The sequence below is a fragment of the Leptonychotes weddellii genome, chromosome 4 (assembly GCF_054177405.1).
Source record: "Leptonychotes weddellii isolate Sample4059 chromosome 4, ASM5417740v2, whole genome shotgun sequence".
NCBI lineage: Eukaryota > Metazoa > Chordata > Mammalia > Carnivora > Phocidae > Leptonychotes > Leptonychotes weddellii.
Window position 1 is genome coordinate 107984115 of NC_138372.1, and position 20360 is coordinate 108004474.

The 20360-nt window shown below is 39.3% G+C and overlaps 1 protein-coding gene across 6 annotated transcripts in view; it reads right to left on the bottom strand.

Annotated features, from left to right (window-relative positions):
* Nucleotides 1-20360, bottom strand: part of ASPH (aspartate beta-hydroxylase) — a 197024-nt gene that overhangs the window by 21624 nt on the left and 155040 nt on the right. For all 6 annotated transcript variants that reach the window (XM_081816043.1, XM_081816041.1, XM_081816047.1 and 3 more), the window contains one exon: nucleotides 4779-4914. In XM_081816043.1, the coding sequence (XP_081672169.1) occupies nucleotides 4779-4914 (136 nt within the window). The remainder of the gene's footprint in view (nucleotides 1-4778; nucleotides 4915-20360) is intronic.

Consider the following 20360-nt stretch of genomic DNA (forward strand, 5'->3'; position numbering starts at 1 on the left):
TTATTAGAGCAGTCATAGCAGACTCCCTAAGGAAAAAACAGCTTCTATTTCAAACCTAAAAATGCATTTCTAGGACTATATCAAAGAGTCACCTCAACATTTTTAACTGGAATTTAATGTATTTTTCATTGTACAGATCATACTTTATATGTTGATAAAGTATAGGATTTAAATGAAAAGGGGAAGAAGTATCTGAGAGATGATGTTTTCTATGAGTGACTGTTTTGGGAACACAGATTTTGGGGCATCGTCTTAAACATCCTGGACTATGCAAATTTCTTCACCATCAATAGAATAACTGTGTCTTAGGGAAGACATGCTCAGAAATGTACATAGCATTATTTGCTCTTATGTAGGAGTAAAATAATGGGTTTTTTAAAAGATAGAAAAATTTTAATTCCCTATTCAAGATTCTTACAAGGGGCTGCTACCTCCAAAGCTGAGTTTAATTTTATTTAGTAAATGTTAGTTGTGTCCTAAGATAATCATACACTGAGAATAAAATGAGAGTTACAAGGAATGCAACTTAAAGGTATTCTCCTCAAACGGACCTCAATATTTTAGTAAACAACCTCTACAGGTATATTAGCTTTTCCTAAGTAATCTCTTTGCCCCTTGAGTAAAACGTTAGTTGCTGTTCTTAGTGATTAATGGAGTATCCCAAGTGAGCTGAATGATAAATGCCAGTTTGATAATGATAAATGCCAAATAGATCCTGTATACATCATCACAAAGTATTTTTAAGCCCAGCTTCCCATGCCTTCCCTTATGCAGCATCTGGGGATGGCTTGGCAGGAGTCCCCAGTTCTGGGGTCTGGGCTGTGCAGGCAGCAGTTACGGGAAGCCTGGACGCTTGAGGAGGAACCAGAAGTGGCCTGACTTCCCACGGGCACAGCTGAGCACGTGCTCCTGAGAGAACAGGTGTGTTGTACCTTAATGAATGGGTAACCTAAGGGGCTGGGTGTCACTAGGACTGCTACTTGGTCAGGACTAAATTAGAGAGAGCACCTCTAGCCATTTAGACACATAAATCTTTTCTAGTCTTGTAAACACATATTCTCTATAGGGGGAAAAGCTGTGTAGTAGATGCTTGACATTCGTGGATTACCACAGGTAGCTTTAAGGTTTCGCACGTGACGGCAAGGATTTAGGAACACAACAACGGGGGCGCCTGGGTGGCCCAGTTGGTTAAGTGTCTGGCTTTGGCTCAAGTCATGATCTCGGGGTCCTGGGACTGAGCCTTGCGTTGGGCTCCCTGCGGGGAGTCTGCTTCTCCCTCTGCCCTTCCCCCAACTTGTGCTCGTGCGTGTGCTCTCTCTCAAAACTGAATAAAAATATTTTTTTGAAAAGAAAGTAACCCAAGACCTTTAAAAATCCCAACTCCATGAATATTTCTTATAAGTGTATTCACATGTAAATGAAGTATCCAATTGATTCTTCCAAATCTGCATTGACAGAACTTCTTCTAGGGCCATCTTCCCCAAGAAACAAAGTCGATCACTTCTTGAGAGTTACTTTAAACTCGGTGAGAAATAATAAAACAACCATAAAGCCACCCTGAATTCAGCTGCTGGACAGTTTCCTCCTCAGCTGAGAATTTGCTCCTCACAGCTGCTTTCTACCCCATGATGTGACAAAATGATAAATTACGCTTTAAAGCCCAGGTTTGGGAGACCAACAATCCCAGGTTGGAGGCCTGGCTGCACCACTTGTTAGTTGTGTGATGAGAACGTGTTTTTGAATCTCTGCGCCGCAGAACCTCATCTGAAAAAGGACAATGAAATTAGGGCCTCAAGTAGAGGGTTGTTACTGGGATCAGTGAGTACTCTCGAAAGATCTGATCCAGTAGATGATAATGGTACTACTTTATTACAAAATGATCATATGTTATATAATAATAACAGTAATGGAGGGGTGGCGGTCTTAGGTCACGGGTACTTAGGTCATGGTTAAGAACATGGAGTCTGGGTCCAGTTTGGCTGGGATTCCTGCTGTGCGACTAATTGTGTGACTTCTCTGTGCCTTGGTTCCTCTTCTCTAAAATACAACACTCATAGCACCTCCCTCACCAGATGCTGTAGGCATCAGATGAGTCCTTTTAAGTATGTCAAGTGGTTCCTGGCCCACGGTGAGCACCATGGAACTGTTGTTGCATTCCTTTTTTTAAAAAAATATTTTATTTATTTACTGAGAGAGAGAGTGAGTGAGAGACAGCACAGGCCGGGGAGGGGCAGAGGGAGAAGCAGACTCTCCGCTGAGCAGGGAGCCTGACACGGGGCTCGATCCCAGGACCCGGAGATCATGACCTTAGCTGAAGGTAGACGCTTAACTGACTGAGCCCACCCAGGTGCCCTTAAAGGTCTTGGGTTGTATCTTTTTTAGTTTCAAGGCTCTGCTGGGAAAACAGGGTCATCTTGCACGACAATTCTGATCAATCGACAGTGGCTACCTAGAACACTGTTGAGAAGGATTCAGGGGTTCAGCTTGAGCTCATCCAGAAAGGCTACTGAGATTGTTTAGCACCATCCTTTATGGGCTCTGGAAGAAAGAATGACTGCATCTGTATGGCATATTGGCTAACTATGTATTTTAGTGTTCATTGTTGGTGATAATTAATAAACTTGGGCAGAACAGATAATCCATAACATTCACTTAGCAATATGAAAACATATTTGTAGGGAAAAACTATCATTTACCTGTGTGGATTCTTTTTTCTCCAACTCAAAAAAGTTGACCATTTAAAAAGGAATAAATATTCTTCAGTCCTGATTATGTGACCGGGAGACCCACCATGATTCCCACTACCATTTGGAGAAAAATGAAACTTCCAGCCACAGCTTTTAAGGCCTTCAGCTCTCTAGCAGCATCCTTTCCTAACTAGGACTACACAACCTCTACGTAACTACATCAGATATTCATCAGCCTCTTTGGCCAGACCTGAGCTCTTAGCATGGCTAAGAAACTGTCGTGCTGCCTCTCTTCCTCACTCTTCCCCGCAGCCCCTCTTGCCACAGGATTCTCTCTGCAGTTTCTGAGCCACAGCACCTAAGAGAGCATCTGCCGTCAGGGATCCCATCCTGCTTCTATGCAAGCTATGGTACTAGTTGTCTTCAAAATTCTTTAAACTATGGATTTGCTTCCAGAAGACAGTTACTGGATTCCTCCCAGAAGCCTGGAACCACCAACAGAAGGCCACAAAGAACTTTAACGAAACTTCCTAAAAGAGAAACTATGTGACTTCTATTCTCTTATGACTAAAAAAATTAGAAATTAATTTCTATTTAATTAACTGCAACTAACTGGAAAACATAAGCTTATGATAGCCCCCGCCTGAAATACACACACAGCTCAATCATTTTGAGTCAAAATGGAAATCAAGATAGAAATGCAGTCGTTTCCTGGAAATAATACAAATGAAAATATCATACATTACAGCTTAAGGAATATATTTTGCCACAATTAAAACTTTTTTAAAAACATGCAAAAATTTAAAGTCAAAATGTTGCCTTCAACCAAATCTTGTCTCCATTATTTATTTTCTTACTTGCTTAATACTTTTATGTGCCCTATAAAGCTTTGCAGATTTCAACTTTATCAAAGCACCTGTTGTTAGCAGAGACTATGGTTCTGGAAATTACTGCCAGGATGCCTGCTATTCTGCAGCATTGTCCTAGGAAGCATAAGGATGCGAGTGCATAAGGATGTTAATGCAACTGAGGCATCAGATGAACTCCTGAATGCATGCTTGAGGCCAAGAGAATTCATGCATTTTAGTGAGACTCTTAACAGATAAAATTAGCATGTTGTTCACCTATTGACCTTGTAGCTCCCTTAAAAAAATCTTGTTGGCAAAAAAGCTGACAGTCACTAAAAATCATGTGATGTCTCCTCTGATGGACGTATCCTTGAAAGTATTACTGAAGTAGCTCTTCTGTCTCTTATGAGCAAACCATTCTGAAAGTGTATGTGAGATAAACAACTGCTTCTTTGTCCTTTAATGTAAACTCACTGCTTGTCCTCTCAATGTATTTGGTATAGCTGAATATGTGCAACACGTACTGTTTAGTCTTCAAAATGCACTTATTTTTGGATAGCTATTGTTAACCCAGGTTGACGTGATTTTTCAAGAAGAGAATTGGAAAGAGCCTTAAAGCTAAAATTCAATGCTCCTCATTTTCAGGATACATTGATATATTAATTCATCGAACACACACATACCGTGCCCAACCTGGGTTCAGCCCAAGGAATGTTAGGTTGAATGTGAGCCACTTCCTATTCTTGAGGAACGCAGACCCTAATTATCATTGCCTGTCACTCTGGTGTCTTATCATCTCCAACCCATGGTGACCCCATTTTGGCGGGCAACACTGTCTCTATGCTATGGAGCAAATGAGGCTCAGGGGAGGTCCTTTCTAAGATAGTGATTAGCACACGGTGGGCTTTTTGGTTAAGCCTACACAGTAGGGTTACTCTTTGTAACTTACCATTTAATGGGAAACACCAGGAAAATCAAAGTATTGTTTATATATATTTATCCAAATACACATGTGAGTACACCTACATACACACACACATATATATTTACATGTGCACACACACACACAAATAAGTGTTCACGTGTAGTTTTAAGAAACGACAGATTTCGGTAATATATTTTTTTCTGGGCAGTTTCCTTTAAGTTGGGGAATTCCAGCTCTGGGAAATATCTTGGGAAGACTTGAGCCTTCTTCCCATCAGGTCATTGGCTGCAGAGAACAATCTAGAAGTCAGAAGCTCACCTTGCTGCCACAGTGTAAACTGGCTCCAGTCGCCTTTCTCCCTCAGGTTTTCATCTTCAGGCAGGAAGAGGCCTTTGGCTTTATCCATCACTGCAAGGCCTTCATCCCGGATTAACTTCCAGTTTCTTTCTAAGGACTAGAGGGAAGAGTCCAATTTTACTGAACTGGGCATATGCCTGGTAGTCATTATGATGACTCAGCTTTTTGTTTGTTTATTTGATTAATAAAGTAATGAAATCTGTGCTCTCATCTAGATTGCTTACTTCAATTTCCTCTGGGACTTCTTGTCAAGGGTTTAAAAAAGCCCTACTGTTATTTTTGAGAACTCAATGCCTTTGCAGCATAAAAATGTCAGTAATTCCTCAGAGAATAATCCCCTCCAAAAATTAGTTTTATATTTGGCTAAAGGTTGTTTGTTGTTTTTTTTCAAAGATCACAAGTGAACAAGAGTATTGCTCTTGTTGATATTATATCAGTACATTACAGTATGCTCCATGCAACCCCCCCCAACACGCAAAGAATACACATCAGGGACGTCATTTCATCTTTCAAAAGAGGTCCTCATGAAGATGCCATTCAATGTGGTAAACTGTAATTACATTTCAAAGACATGGGAAAAGTGTCCTTGGGAACATTTGATGAATTATAAAGTTAACAGCAAAACAAAGCAAATAAATGCCCAGGTGTTTAGAATTCAGCCAAACAAAAATATTTCTGACTTCTCCTTTACGAGGGTGCTTTAGCCCCTGTCGGAAAGTGGGTTTAAGACCAACAGAGCCTTGGAGTGGCCAGGCAGATGCTGGTAGATGTGTGGAAGGAGCATTCTGAAGCTCTCGCCTCCAGGTCATCCTCATTACCACACTGTGATGCTGATGAGCGTGGGAGCAGAGGGGAAAGCAGGCGAGGGCGAGCTTCTGGAGTGGTGAACTGAGAGGTACTACTCTGAGGAAAAAAGAACAAAACCTGTTTTCCTACAGTATGCTGAGACTAATTGTACAGATTACCCAGGATTTTGAAATGTTAATAATGCCAAACATTTCTATGTTAAGCAAGAGATGGATGGAATAGTTGAGTATATGGGTACATGGAGAGGGAGGTGCACATTACCTGGTTTCAAGAGTCAGGGCTCAAGAGCAGGGCACTAGAACTGGTGAGTTACAAACAAAAAGAAAGATTTTGACAGACAAAAAAATAAAAACAACAATTAGCGCTCCCTGAAAGTGGATTAAGGTGCTGTGTACAACACGGCTCTCTATCTTTTGAATTAATCAAGCGAAACTGGTTGACCCATTATTGGATAGAGCAAAGCATGAGATAATGTGTGAAGTGTTTTTCTTTTTTACCAGCCCATGCTTCATGAATTCATGATTCCATGTGGGAAAAGCGATAAGGAGCCAAGAGAGCTCTGAGAGACAGATGCCCTCAGAGATTTGTGTGAAAACATGGTGCCAACTTCAGCCCAGCCCAGGGAACATTTTTTATATTAGGTGACAACATTAGGTTTATTAAGATATTCTAGGGCCAGACATACATTTTAAGATTAGATACTGGTTTTCTACTTCTTCTTTTCCCCTTCATTTCTTTGAGTCTACCAGTTTATTTCCTTTTTAAATGTCAGCTTGATTGAGGTATAATTGACAAAATTCTAAGATCTTTAAAAGCGTACATTGTGGTGATTTGATATGCGTATACATTGTGAAAGGATTTCCCCCATCTGGCTCATTAACACATTCATCACCTCACAAATTTATCTTTCATTTATTCACTTTTAAATTTTTCTGTTGAGAACATTTACGTTCTACTATCTTAGCACATTTTAATTATACAATACAGCATTATCAACTATAGTCACCATATTAAACAAATCCTCAGACTTTATTCATCTTATGGATGAAAAGTCTGTACCTTTTACCAACTTCTCCCTATTTCTTTTACTCCCCACCCTACCCCAACCCTGGCAACCACTCTTCTACTCTCTGTTTCTATGAGTTTGACTTTTTTTTTTTTTTTTAATTTAGATTCCACATGTAAGTGATACCATACAGCATTTGTCTTTCTGTGTCTGGCTTATCTCACTTAGCATAATGCCCTCAAGGTCCACCATGTTGTTGCAAATGGCAGGATTTCCTTCTTTCTCAGTTGAATAATATTCTCGTGCACGTGCACTTGTGTGTGTGTGTGTATTTATGTCTTTATATACCACAACTTCTTTATCCATCCATCCATTGATGGACACTTCAGTTATTTCTATGTCTTATTGTGGATAATGGTGCAATGAACACGAGAATGCAGATCTCTCTTCAATATCTCATTTTCATTGTCTATACCCAGAAGTGGGATTGCTGGGTCATGAGGGGGTTCTATTTTTAATTGTTGAGGAAACTCCATATTGTTTTCCACAGTGGCTACACCACTGTATGGATTTGATGCTGCTATTTCTGTGAGACCCACCTATTGATTCGTGTCAAAAGCCACAGCCCCTGCTACCATCACACTGATTTATGCTGCTGCTGGTCATCAGTAATTTCGGTATTATTTCATCCCAAGTAGGTAATTCATACATAGCAAGTCAAAGACAGAATTCCAATAAAAAGACACTCAAAAGCCTTCACTTTGGCAGGTCCCCTGAATGACAGAATATGATGGTTTTTTCCAAGAATCCCAAGATTATGGAAAAGAAAAAAATGCACCCCATATATTCACATCTTCTCAAATGTACCTAAATTGCCAACACTCCTTGTGGCTATTGTAATTTGTCCAAGTTGATAGATAAATCTGTTAGATTCGTGTTAAGTTGTCACACAGATGAGGGGAGAATTACCTTTCTAACACATGAAATTACTTTTCAAATGAGGTCACTGGAGTCTTACACAGCAGGCTCTTCCCTTCTTCCCTCCTGGTATTTTAGAAGTTTCTTTCATTTCTTTTGAAAGCTGATGTTAGGAGCATCTTTGCAAAGAGCTGATCTTTTGTTAGGAAAACAGGGCACAAAGCCCTAAGGAAAATGTTAACGTGATTGCATCACTAAATAAAATCTTTACAATTTTTCTTAGGAGCAGACTCTTACCAGAGTAATGAGTGCACTTGGATTTGTTTTTGGTTTGTTTGTTTTCAACTTTGGAAAGATTCGGCATGGTCTCTTTTATGGACATCACAGAGAAATCTGGGATGGGACCTGGGAATTTTATTTTTAAGCATAAACCAAGGGACCACATTGTATAAAATTCATATGATTACAGGGGATTAAACCTCAAACCTAATTACATAGGGGGTGTGTGTGTGTGTGTGTTTGAAAGAGAGAGAGAGAGAGTATGAAGGGCTGGAGGGAGGAAGGGATCGGATATGAATCCTTTCCACAGTAATACCACTCAGATGTCTGGGATGGCAAAAAATTTCCATTTCTTAGTAAATTCCAACAGGAACTTGAAGGCTCAGACAGAGCAGGCCATGCCTACCTTTTTAAAGGTCTCATCTAAGATTCTACTTCTTTGGCCCTAAATACACCCATTTCATAAAACTGAAAAAAAGAAGCCGATAGGGTTGGTATTTGAGTTGATTGCTGGGAAGACAACAGCTTCTAATTCACATTTCTCCTTGTGGCAGCATAGATTTGAGAGCACACAGATATGATTGTTTTTACGGTGCCACATGGCTTCATAAACCCATCATGAGCACTTGTCTTTTGTTGAACCTCAGCTATATTTGGCACTCTAGCCAGCTCTAATCTAAGTGGAGTTCCCAGCTTCAAGCTTCATTAATCCCACAACACATTACAGTTCTCTTTACTCCAGACCTCCCAATCAGTTGACAAGGTCCTCACTTCCCAGATATTCTGCTCATTCACTTGGATGGTATGCTTTTCTCTTCAACATCAAGTTAGATTAGGTTTATTTTTAAACCCTTCTCCTAAAACTGACTTCTTGAAGAAAGTCTTGAGGGGAGCAAACTAAAGCCAAACTAATTCTTATAGTTAAATCGTTAAATTTCCCTTTCTATTTTCACTCAATTAAAAGTACATATTTTTAAAATTCTACTAATACTACAGGTCTTATAATAAAAGCAGCAGTCCCTCACTCAATTCTTCCCCAATCCTGAGTCCAACTCCAGTTAATCGCTTTAAACACCTCTTCTGCTATTTATCTGCTTCTATCTAAATACTATGTTTATGCCGCTATTTCTTGATTTATTCCATTCTAGACATTATCACTCACCTTTCCCTTAGGGAAGGTAACAAGTTAACAATTTGATGTCTTCTTTTCCCTCTTCTCAATCTTGCTACAGTTAAATTCACAAATCTTTCATACTTCTGAGTAAATCCACATTCGGTATCATCCGCACTTGAGTTGTACTGTGATAATGACCCTTCATTTCACATTTCTGCCCCCTTTTCTTCTTCTTCTTCTTCTTTTTTTTTTTTAAAGATTTTATTTATTTATTTGACAGAGAGAGAAAGCACGAGCTGGGGGAGTGGGAGAGGGAGAAGCAGGCTCCCCACTGAGGAGGGAGCCCAATGCGGGACTCGATCCCAGGACCCTGGGATCATGACCTGAGCCGAAGGCAGACACTTAATGACTGAGCCACCCAGGCGCCCTCTGCCCCCTTTTCTTTGACTTCATTTTCTAATGCACTTACAACTGTTTCTTCTTTACAGCACTGAAAGGCTGATACAAAATCTCTTGATACTATTCTACCCCTTGCCAAAAACATCAGATAAGCCACTACTTTCTTTCTCTCTTTTTTTCTGAAGATAATACTGCAGTAGCCACCTGCCTTGCTTTGATCTGGACCAGCTGCTGTCTTGAGCATGCTGGGCAAGCATCATCAGGGAACTGCTCTCGGCTTTTGCCCTGGAGTGGTCTTCCAAATTATTGCATTCTAGTTATTCCCAAGAAAGGACACAGCACAGGTAACACTAAATTTCTGAAAATATCTGAAGCTATACTTACACCTGATTGAAGGCTTGCCTGTTCACAGAATTCTACATAGGAAATACTTTCTCCTGAGAATTTTGAAAACAATGCCACATTGTATTACAACTTTTAGTGTTGCTGTTGGGAGATCTGACCTTTTATATTCCTTTTGGGGGGGGGGGTCCTTCAGAAAACATTATAGAAGTCAGTATAGTGTAGTGGGTATGGAGCTAGATTGCCTGCCTGGTTTGGAAATCTAACTCCCACTTACTAGCTATGCGATATTGGGCAATTCACTTATCTACTGTGCCGTAGGTTCCTCATTTATAAAGACAGTGAAATACTACAACTTTCCTCAAGAGTCTCTAAGATTAAATGTGCTAAAAGTACCTCTGCTATGTGTAAGTACAAATATGATGATAATGACAAGGATTTTAAAATCTTTTCTTTGTTTCTGGCTTCCTGAAATTTCCTGAAACTGTACCTTAGCTTAAGTGCTGGTCACTTACGGGTCCCTTCAATATGGAAGCTCACAATTTTTCCATTGGAGACTATCCGGTCTTATTTCTTTAATAATTTCTTCTCCATTCTGTCCTTATTCTTTCTGGAACTTCTTTTGTTTGTTGAACACATTAAATTGATCCTCTAGTTTTCCTAACTTCTCTATTTTCAATCTTTTTTGGTTTTTCCTTCTTGCAGATTTTCTTGACTTAGCTTCCAATACTGCTGTGAGACTCTTATTTTTGCAAATCCTATTTTGCACATTTCTGACAGAGTCCTAGTTGGGTTTCTTTTCCTTTCCACAGTATCCTACCTATTCTTTTCCTGTGGCTACACTATCTTCTCTTACGGCTCTGAGTGTATCTTACAGATATTATTTCTGTTGGCATTTGCTCCTCGCATCTTCTGTTTCTCCTGAGCTCTACTTCATTCTTTGTTTGTTTTGTTCTTTATCTTCTTTCATGTTGAGGGGTCTCTCCCGTGTTAGGCGACCCTCAGCTGGGAGTCCTACAGGACTGAGACAGCGATTGGGAGCTGTGTGAAAGGGGAGGGCATGTGGTTGACAGGCCTCCCTGTTGGGCACGTCATCAAGCCCGTGTTCTCACTGGGCATCTGAAACGTCGGGTAGGGAGTGGCATATTCTTTGAGCCCAAGTGGTTGCTGCAGTAGCAGGTGCCTTAAATCCCTTGCCCTTGGAAGCCCCTCTGCAATCACTTCCTTCGGTTTCAGCTTTCTTGGAATCACCAAGTCAGATACTTCCCTCTTCGATTTTCAAAAGACAAACAGAAAACACGATGGTGTCGTTCATCTGTTCTTGTTTCTCTCCTGTTTTTTTTTTATTTGTAGGTTTATATTTTTATTGTCATTTAAGTGAGCTTTTTCTTCTCTACTGTCATTTTTTTCCTTTTTTTATCCTTTTGTTATCATTTAAGTGAGGTTTCATGTGGGAGGTATTAAACGCATTGCTCAGTTCTGCTTAATCCTTCTTCACCTGTATTTTCTATACATCTCGAATAGGTGATTATTATTTATTTTCCTTCTTTTCTCATAGACTAGAAGGACCTTCTAGTAAAACCGAGAAAACAAAATCCCATTAGCCCACAAAACCTCTTAGTAATCCCTGGAATGTGTCTTCAAAACATCACCAAACTCAAAGTGATGCCATTTCACGTGACAGAGATAGGTAGCAGAGAGAAGAAAACATTTCTCACCATCATATTTCACATTTTCAGTCAAACTCTGTTACTCCATATATTGCTTTATAGTCACCCTAATTTCTTTTCACTTGGCCTACATGCTTCCCTTGCATCATTTGGTTGGTATGCCCCCTTTTCCACGATGCGGTCAGATGATGACAAAACTGATTATGATGCTTGAAGCCTGACATAAGATCACTTTTAATTTTGTCTTAAGCAAGCAATGTTCATCCACCTGAGCTTTAAATATTTTCTTCTATGTAGGAAAATTGAACTGTTCAGAGAAATGCTTTTGCTAAGGCAGTAAGTAAAGATTGCAGAATGCTAAGTAAGGGGAGTTTCTTCACTAATCGTATTAGTTTGTGGAGGTTGCCATAACATATAAATACCACAGGCTGGGTGACTTAAGCAATCAAAATCTACAGTCTCACAGTTCTGGAGGCTGGAAGTCCAAGATCAAGGTGTCGGCAGGCTTGGTTTCTTTTGAGCTCTCTCTCCCTGGCTTGCAGATCTTCTAGCTATGTCCTCACCTGGTCTTTCCTCTATGTGTGCACACATCCCTCCGTGTGTCCGAATTTCCCTTTCTTACAAAAACACTACTCATATTGGATTAGGGCCCACCCCAATGGCTTCATTTTAACTTAACTACCTTGTTAAATGACCCTGTCTCTAAATACAATCACATTCTGAGGTACTGGGCTTCAAAATATGAATTTTGGGGACACAATCAACACATAACACAAATGTTCATTCAAGTGAGAACTAGTTCCAGCTAAGAGGGCAAATAGCAGATGGAAAGGGATCAGGAATAAATTCACATCAACATGGAAGACAGTACATTTATAGGAACAAAATAAAACAACAGTCATGGAAAAAGGCAGGAAGAGCTATGCTTCTAACATGTGGACAAAACATAATACAAGAACTCCTAGAGCTCAGATTAACGTACACAAGATTAGGTAAGCAACTGCATATGACCAGCTGTTAAGAAAAAAGGAAGTGAGAAAACACAGATATTGGCAACTGAGAAGTCCCAGAGATGTGTATGTACCTTGCAAGGTTCTAACTCTAAATTCGGAGAAGGCATGTGGTCAAAGACTATTCTAGGCAAAGTCTGTACATTAAAATTGGAGTTAAGGGCGCCTGGGTGGCTCAGTCGTTAAGCGTCTGCCTTCGGCTCAGGTCATGATCCCAGGGTCCTGGGATCGAGTCCCACATCGGGCTCCCTGCTCTGCGGGAAGCCTGCTTCTCCCTGTCCCGCTCCCCCTGCTTGTGTTCCTGCTCTCGCTATATCTCTCTCTGTCAAAAAAATAAATAAAATCTAAAATAAATAAATAAATAAATAAAAATAAAATTGGAGTTAGAAGGAATTGGTAACAATAGTGCATTAGTACAATAGACACCAAATTCTATATAATTGGCTGTGAACATGTTGTTATAATTAATTATTATTTGGGAATTATATATCTAATTTTTTGAGAGATAAATCAGCTTGAAGCCTAGTCAAAACATGCCTATACTTTACACCATGATTATGAAACATGGGTAGCATATCCTAGATAAGACACGAGTAGTGGACTCTGCTTTAAAGAGAGCAGCTGAGGGTGGAGGGCATCTCACCGAGTGCGGAGCTGAAGTTATGAATCACAGCAAATGCCATAGTGAGTATAATGCTCTCACAGCAAACTCTATTTGCAGTAATTTAAATAAAATCTCTGCAGGAAATTAGTAGCATTAAAAAAGCAATCTCTTGCTGGTACTAATGCATTTTAATCAGATTTCCTGTTTTTCAAGTTCGAATATAAAGATAAAAGAAAATATCTGACGTTTCTTATTGTGGAAATAAACAAAGACCAACCGAATGAGAAAAACAAAGGCTATATATTCACAGCATGCTATAGCAGGGGAGTCAGCCACCATCACTTGTGTTTTGGTGAAGAAGTGGGAAAACTTAAAGGTGAAAAAAGGAAAGGGTTCAGGGGTACCCTGAGTGGAGGCTGTTGGCAGGTAACGAGAAGTGGGCATCCTATGTGATTGGTTAGGAGAGCATATCTGGCTTTCTTGGCTTGGTCCTAAGTTGGAGGCAGGGACAAACATTAAGCAAGCTGTCAGTTATTAATCAAGTCCTGGACATTTGGGGCCAGTTGTTACAGAAGTTATTCTTTAGCTTCCTGGACTGTCACTAGAGATTGCTATCTGGCCAATCTGGCTTCCTGCAAGTTTGGCTTACAGCAGGCTGGCTTCCTGGGTTATTTAGAAAAGGGGGTGGTTTCCCAGGCAGTTTGCTGCAGGTTGTGGGTTTATATGGTCTGGACATCATCCATTTTTACATTCAGTCTCTCATTGTCCTTACTGAAGAAAAAGGATTAAGATAAGGCACTCTGCACTAGGGCAAGAGAAGAGTCTTGGAGAACTGGAGTTTGCTCTTTCTAGAAAGTGGCAGAGAAAGGTTGTCTTCTACCAGGATAAAAGAGAAATGATAGTCCGGGTTACCCGGGGAAACATCCAGCCTGAGGGCTTCAGGAAGCAAATGAGACTCCTATTCCTTATACCCTAGGCCAGACTGGCAGGCTTGGGGGCCAACATTCTTAGTCAGAGGAAGTTAAAAGGTGAGACAAGGTACCATCTCCCTCCCTACTCTGCCTACAGGGACCAGTGCACTCAGCTGTGTCCTGGACAAGCAAAAATCCCCAAGTCCCTAACATCAAGGGGCTAAGAGTCTGGTGGGGAGGCTTTCTGTGCATACAATCAATAAATCGCTTGATAAATAGATTATCTATAATATATATGTGCATGTGTATATTTAAGACATCGACCCATGTGTATGTGTACTAAGACATAGATCACAATCTACAGGATTAAAAATTTGGAACAGCAAATAGAGCACCAACCTACAGATACAGTTTACAATTTTTCTGAAATGTTAAACACTGTACTGTGAATCCCCAAAGAGAATCACAGATAAAGATAATTTTTAGACATTTTCTTTTCACTGACCAATACTGAAAACTCACCAATTTCACTCTCAGAAAAAAAACCACCCTTTTAGTTTGAAATAATTCAAAGAATATAACAGATTTTATTCTTTCGCTGTGTTGCCGTAATCGGCATCATATGCCATTCTAGAACCTTAGCCGAGCGTGGACTCTTGTTAAGGGCTCCCATGTCAACACACATAGGAACATCCATGATGGCGGGTTTTCGTTGTGTTTGGTTTTGTTTCATTTTTGTGCCTTATTAAAACCTTGCAGGGGAGGAGAAACTGAGGTAATTATTTTGAATTTAGAGATAAAGAAACTGAGGCTCAGAGGGTGAAATGACCTTCCCTAGGGGTCAGAGCTGAGAACAAAACAAATGTTTCCAACATTTGTCTTGCTTGTCCCTCTTCCTCTGCTCCTTCCCTGTTTGTGTGCATGCGCTCTCTCTCTCAAATAAAATCTTAAAAAAAAAAAAAAGACTATGGTTTTCAGTTGCTATTCACTGTTGTTTTTCAGTGTTATTACAGTAATTTCTATGCATGCATTGTTTACATCTAAATTAGGCATGGAGTAATGTAGATCAAAAAGCTAATCTCAAAAAAGGGAAGAGCAAAACTCTTACAGAATGGTGGCTTTTCTCTGGCTAGAAGAGATCTTTTCTATTTATAACCTAGCAAAGACTAATCCATTTGTTTCAATTTCTTTGTTAAATACCCCCAAAGCACTATGGCTTTGATATTTGTGATTTGGGCAGCAACCTACTCGCTTTTAATGAAAATATGCATAAAAGAGAAAACTCTACTGGAATATTTTTCTCTAATTTTTTTTTCATTCAGTTGCCATAGCCTCTTACCGCCTCCAGCACAGAGTTGCTGAACTGCAAACTACACAATAAGATGGGAACAGTGACCATTCAACAAAAGGGAAAAACACAGGTGATGCATTTTACTGAACACTGTCCCATTGCCTTCAAGAAAATTGCACTCCACTTCTCACTGGTAATATAGTGAGAATAATTTAAATGGAAATGTGCTATCCCTGGTAGTTAATTGTCACTGAAGGGCCAGAATGATCCTAAAAGGATTCTGGCCCAAAACGGCAGCTACCTGATCTAGGTTTCCACTTTAAGATGTTAATGCTCAATCCATGATCCACGGAAGGAATCTTGACGTACAAGTGTTTGTCAACTGAATGGTCATTAGCCCTGGATTTCCTTACCCAGCACGGTCAGTATTGGCAAACGATCACCTTGAGATTACTTTTTTATTTGAAAGTTGTAGCCAGACACAATATTAACATTTCTACAAATAAAGATAGTTAGCAAGTAATGCACTGGATTTCAAACACAAGATGTCACACACTCTGAGATTCCATGCTGCTGGGGACCCAGTGATCAATGTCCAGGCCCTGCTTTTCTTCTTAAAAAAGGAGAACTTAAAACAGGCAGGGCTGAAATCAAGAAGTCTAGGGAAACAGAATTGAAATGAAGACATGATTGGCAAAAAGGAGAAGGACATGAGACCATCAGTAACTTTGAGATAGAGTGGGCTACAGCGAGGGTATGGACTTTGAGGACAATGGTTTTTATTCAAATCCCAGCCCTGCCATCATTAAATATGGGACCCTGGGCAAATTTCATTTCTCTACTCCTTACTTTACTCATATATAAGTGGGCACAAGCATACCTATCTTGCAGAATTTAATAAAGATTAGAAGTATTACATACAAAAATGCTCAGTGCATTGATTACAAATGGGAGGCATTTCATACATGATAGCTGTTATAGGATTATTTTGGTAATACATATGTCAAAATTGGCTTTCCAAGTTGTTTTTTAGAAACTAGAAAATATTTTCCTATGAAAACAATGTAATTAATTAAATTGACTAATAATAATAATAAATCTTACTGAGCACTTCCCATTTACTTATTAAGTCTGAACAACCAGGAAACAAATACCATTTCCATAGGTACTTTGCAGATAATGAAAGCAAAACACATACAAGTGTTGCTCAATGTCACAGAGCTAGTAAGGAACGGACCAAAATATCAAAATGAGGCAATGTGGCTATGGAGTCCTATGCTCTAAGCTGCTCATTATATTGCCTCACTGGTGATTATTAAGTGTTTTTCACCAACCCCTCAGAAACCTATTTATTTTTAATATACTTGAACTACAATATATTAACAGATTTATTGAGCTATAACTCACATACCAAAATTCACTCAACTTTTACCATACAGTGGTTTTTAATATACTCACAGAGTTGTGCAACCATCGACTTTTATAATGTTTTCATCATACCAAAAGTAACCCCTTACCCATTAGCAGTCACCCCTCTCACCCCATCTCCTCGGTCCCTGGCAATCACCAATCTACTTTGTCTCCATGTATTTGCCTAATCTGGACAGTTCATGTAAACAGAGGTTTTTTTGTTTTTTCCTAAAGATGTATTTATTTATTTTAGAGAGAAATAGAGAAAACGTGTGTGAGTTGGGGGAGGGGCACAGGGAGAGAATCTTCAAGCATAGAGCCCAACTCGGGGCTTGATCTCACGACCCACGAGATTTGACTTGAGCCAAAACCAAGAGTCAGACGCTTAACTGACTGAGCTACCCAGGTGCCCTGGACAGTTCATATAAATAGAATCAACTAATAGGTGGTCTTTTGTGATTGGTTTCTTTCACTTAGTGTAATATTTTTAAGATTCATCTATGTTGTACCATGCTTCAGTACTTCATTTCTTTTTATTGCCATTGTGAAGATATACCACATTTTGTTTACTCATTCATTCATCATTTAGATGGGCATTTAGGTTGCTTCCACTTTTTTGGTGTTATTAATAATGCTATTATCAACATTCATGTACATATTTTTGGATGAATGTGATGTTTTTAGTTCTCTTGGGTATATACCTAGGAGTGGAACTGCTGGGCCATAACTCTGTTTAACTTTTTGAGGAACTGCCAAATTGTTTTCCAAAGTGATGCATCCCTGGACATTCCCACTAGCAATATTTGAGGGCTCCAATTTCTCCAAATACTTGCTAACATTTGTTAATGTTCATCTTTTTTGTTACAGTCATCCTCGTGGGTGTTAAGCAGCATCTTGTGGTTTTGACCTGCATTTTCCTAATGATGAATAACATTCAGCATCTTTTCATGTGCGTCTTGGCCATTAATAGATCTTCTTTGAATAAATGTCTATTCAAAGGAAAACTTACACCCTTTTTCTGAGTTTTTCAAATCTTCTCCCATTTTAAAACTGGGTTGTCTCTATATTGAGTTATCAGAGTTCCTAATATATTGTGGATACAAGTCCTTTGTCAGATAATGATTTACTTCTCATTCTGTGGACTTTAGTTTTACTTTATTGTGTTCTTTGAAACACAGAAGTTTATGATTGATGAAATCTATATATTTTGCCTTTGTCACTGTGCTTTTGGTGTCATATCTAAAAAAAAAAAAAAAATTGCCTAACTCAATGTTATAAAGACTCACTTCTATGTTTTCTTCTACAAGTGTTATAGTTTTATTTCTTGCATTTAGGTCTATTTCCGTTTTGAGTTCATTTTAGTGTATCATATGAGCTAACTTCATTTTTTTCGCATATGGATATCCAGTTGTCCCAGCACAATTTGTGAAAAGACAATTCTCTTCCCATTGCATTGTCTTGGCACCCTTGTCAAAAAGCAATTGATCACAAATGTAAGAGTTTATTTCTGGACTCTCAGTTCTATTTCACCGATTTCTATGTCTACCCTCTGGCAGTTTTAAAAATCATATGTAAGAAGAAAAGAGTGACAAGGGAAAAAATGTACTCTCTCTTTTATGTTTATCCACGTGGTTATCTTTAAGTAATGCTCCATTTTCCTTCATGTGGATTTATGTTACCATCTAGTGTCTTCATTTCAATCTGAACAACTGTGTTTAGTAGTTATTGTAGAGCAGGTCTGCTAGTGGGAAATTCTCCCAGTTTTTATTTCTCTAGGAATGTCTTAATTTCTCCTTTATTTTTGAGATCGTTTTGCTAGATCAGAATTCTTGGTTGACAGCCTTTTTCTTTCTGTATTTAAATGTCATCCCACTGCCTCCTGGACTCCATGGTTTCTGATGAAAAATTAGCTGTTAATCATAATGAGGATCCCTTTCCCACAATGAGTCCTCTGTGTTTTCAAAAGACTCACTTTGTTTTTGGCTTTTGGCAGTTTGACTAAGAAGTGTCTAGGTATGTTTCTTAAGTTTATCCTACTTGAAGCTCACTGAGCTTCTTGGATGTGTAGAGTACTGTTTTTCATCTAACTTGCTAGGTTTTTGGCCATTATCTTTTCGGTACTCTTTCTGCCACCTCCCTTTCTTCTCTCCTTCTGAGGACTCCATAACGCATATATTGTTATACTTGCCAGTGCCCCCACACATTGTTTCCTTCATTCTCTTTTCTTTCTGTTCCTTAGTATGAATACTTTCAATCAACCTATCTTCAAGTTTACTGATGATTTCCTCTATCAGATCAAATCTGCTGTGGAGCCTCTCTGGTGATTTTATACTGAAGGTGTTATATGCTGTGGCTCTAGATTTTCCATTTGATTCTGTTCTATGTTTCTATTTCTTTATTATTATCCTCTCTTAAGTGAGCTATATCCTTTTTTTATATTTTATTTATTTGAGATAATAAATAATAGCAGGGAGTCTGCTTCTCCCTCTGCCTCTCCCCCACCCATGCTCTCTCTCTCTCATCACTCACTCTCTTTCTCAAATATGTGTGATATGTAATTTTCATTGAAACTATTATTATTGTGTGATCTACTCTCCCCCAGCATTTGTTGTTGCTGATTTTTGTTGTTGCCACTACTTGTTTGTTTAGTGACTTTTCTTGGTTAATTCTGTGAAGTCTCTTACTCTATTGTCATGCATGCCCACTAAAGCTTCTTCTTGGTTAGCTTAATAGTCAGCTAATGCATGGTCAGAGATTTCCTTAATTGCTTGAACTAGTAACTCTTCTCTCTTTTTGTTGAGAGGCTCTGTGTGAGTTTTGGAGCATGCCTGCAATGCTCAGGCAGTTTAAAACTATGCTCTAGCCATCATTTCTTGCCTGTGATGAGCCTCAGAGTCAGCCAAAGGTGAAGGACTGGGGCCCCCTTGGGCATTTCCTGGGCATGCACCCCACAGCATACATACATTGGAATAGACATCCCCAGGAATATGTCAGAGCTTTTCAAAGCCCCTCATGGGCATCCTGTTCATCAGATTTTCTTTATTAAGCACTTTTCTTGCTGTGAGCAGGTTCTCATTTGCCCCAATATTTAAAAAATTGCCACTGATCCTTTTGACTAACAACCTGGGACAAAGCTATACTTATGAGTGAGGTCAAATAACAACACTGTCCTGAGAATGGGGCTTTCTGAACAGCACAAGTTGGTCAAACAGTGACAGTGCTCTGGATATGAAACTTTGTAAAAAGCCCCATACCTAACCTGCTTACACTGATGTCCACAAGACTGTGGTCTTCATGGTCTTCACACCTAGTGTTGTGAGACTGCTAATTTTCAAGGCTCTCTGGAGCTGGGGAGGAATGGATGAGAGCAAGTCAAGTTACTATCCCACAAATCCTTCTGTTCTTACTGAGGCTTAGCAGATTTTCTTGAATAAATGTTCCTCAAATTGCTGCAACTCTTTGGTTAATGTACAGAGCTCTGCAAATGTTGATTTTGACAATTTTTCTCAGTGCTTTCCTCACTTTTATGGAGGGGCAGAGTTACAAAGATGTTCCCTCTGCCATCCTCAAATCCTGCCCCATCCCCCAATATTTTATAAGCATAATTAAATACTTGAAATTTCAGCAGGAACTCTGGACACTCTAAATATCTTTCCCTATTATACAGCAAAAATTTCTAGAAAAGAATGCCCTTGAGGAAGAAGAAAAAGAGAGGATCTTTTCTTTTTTTTTTTTTAAAGATTTTTCATTTATTTGATAGAGAGAGACACAGCGAGAGAGGG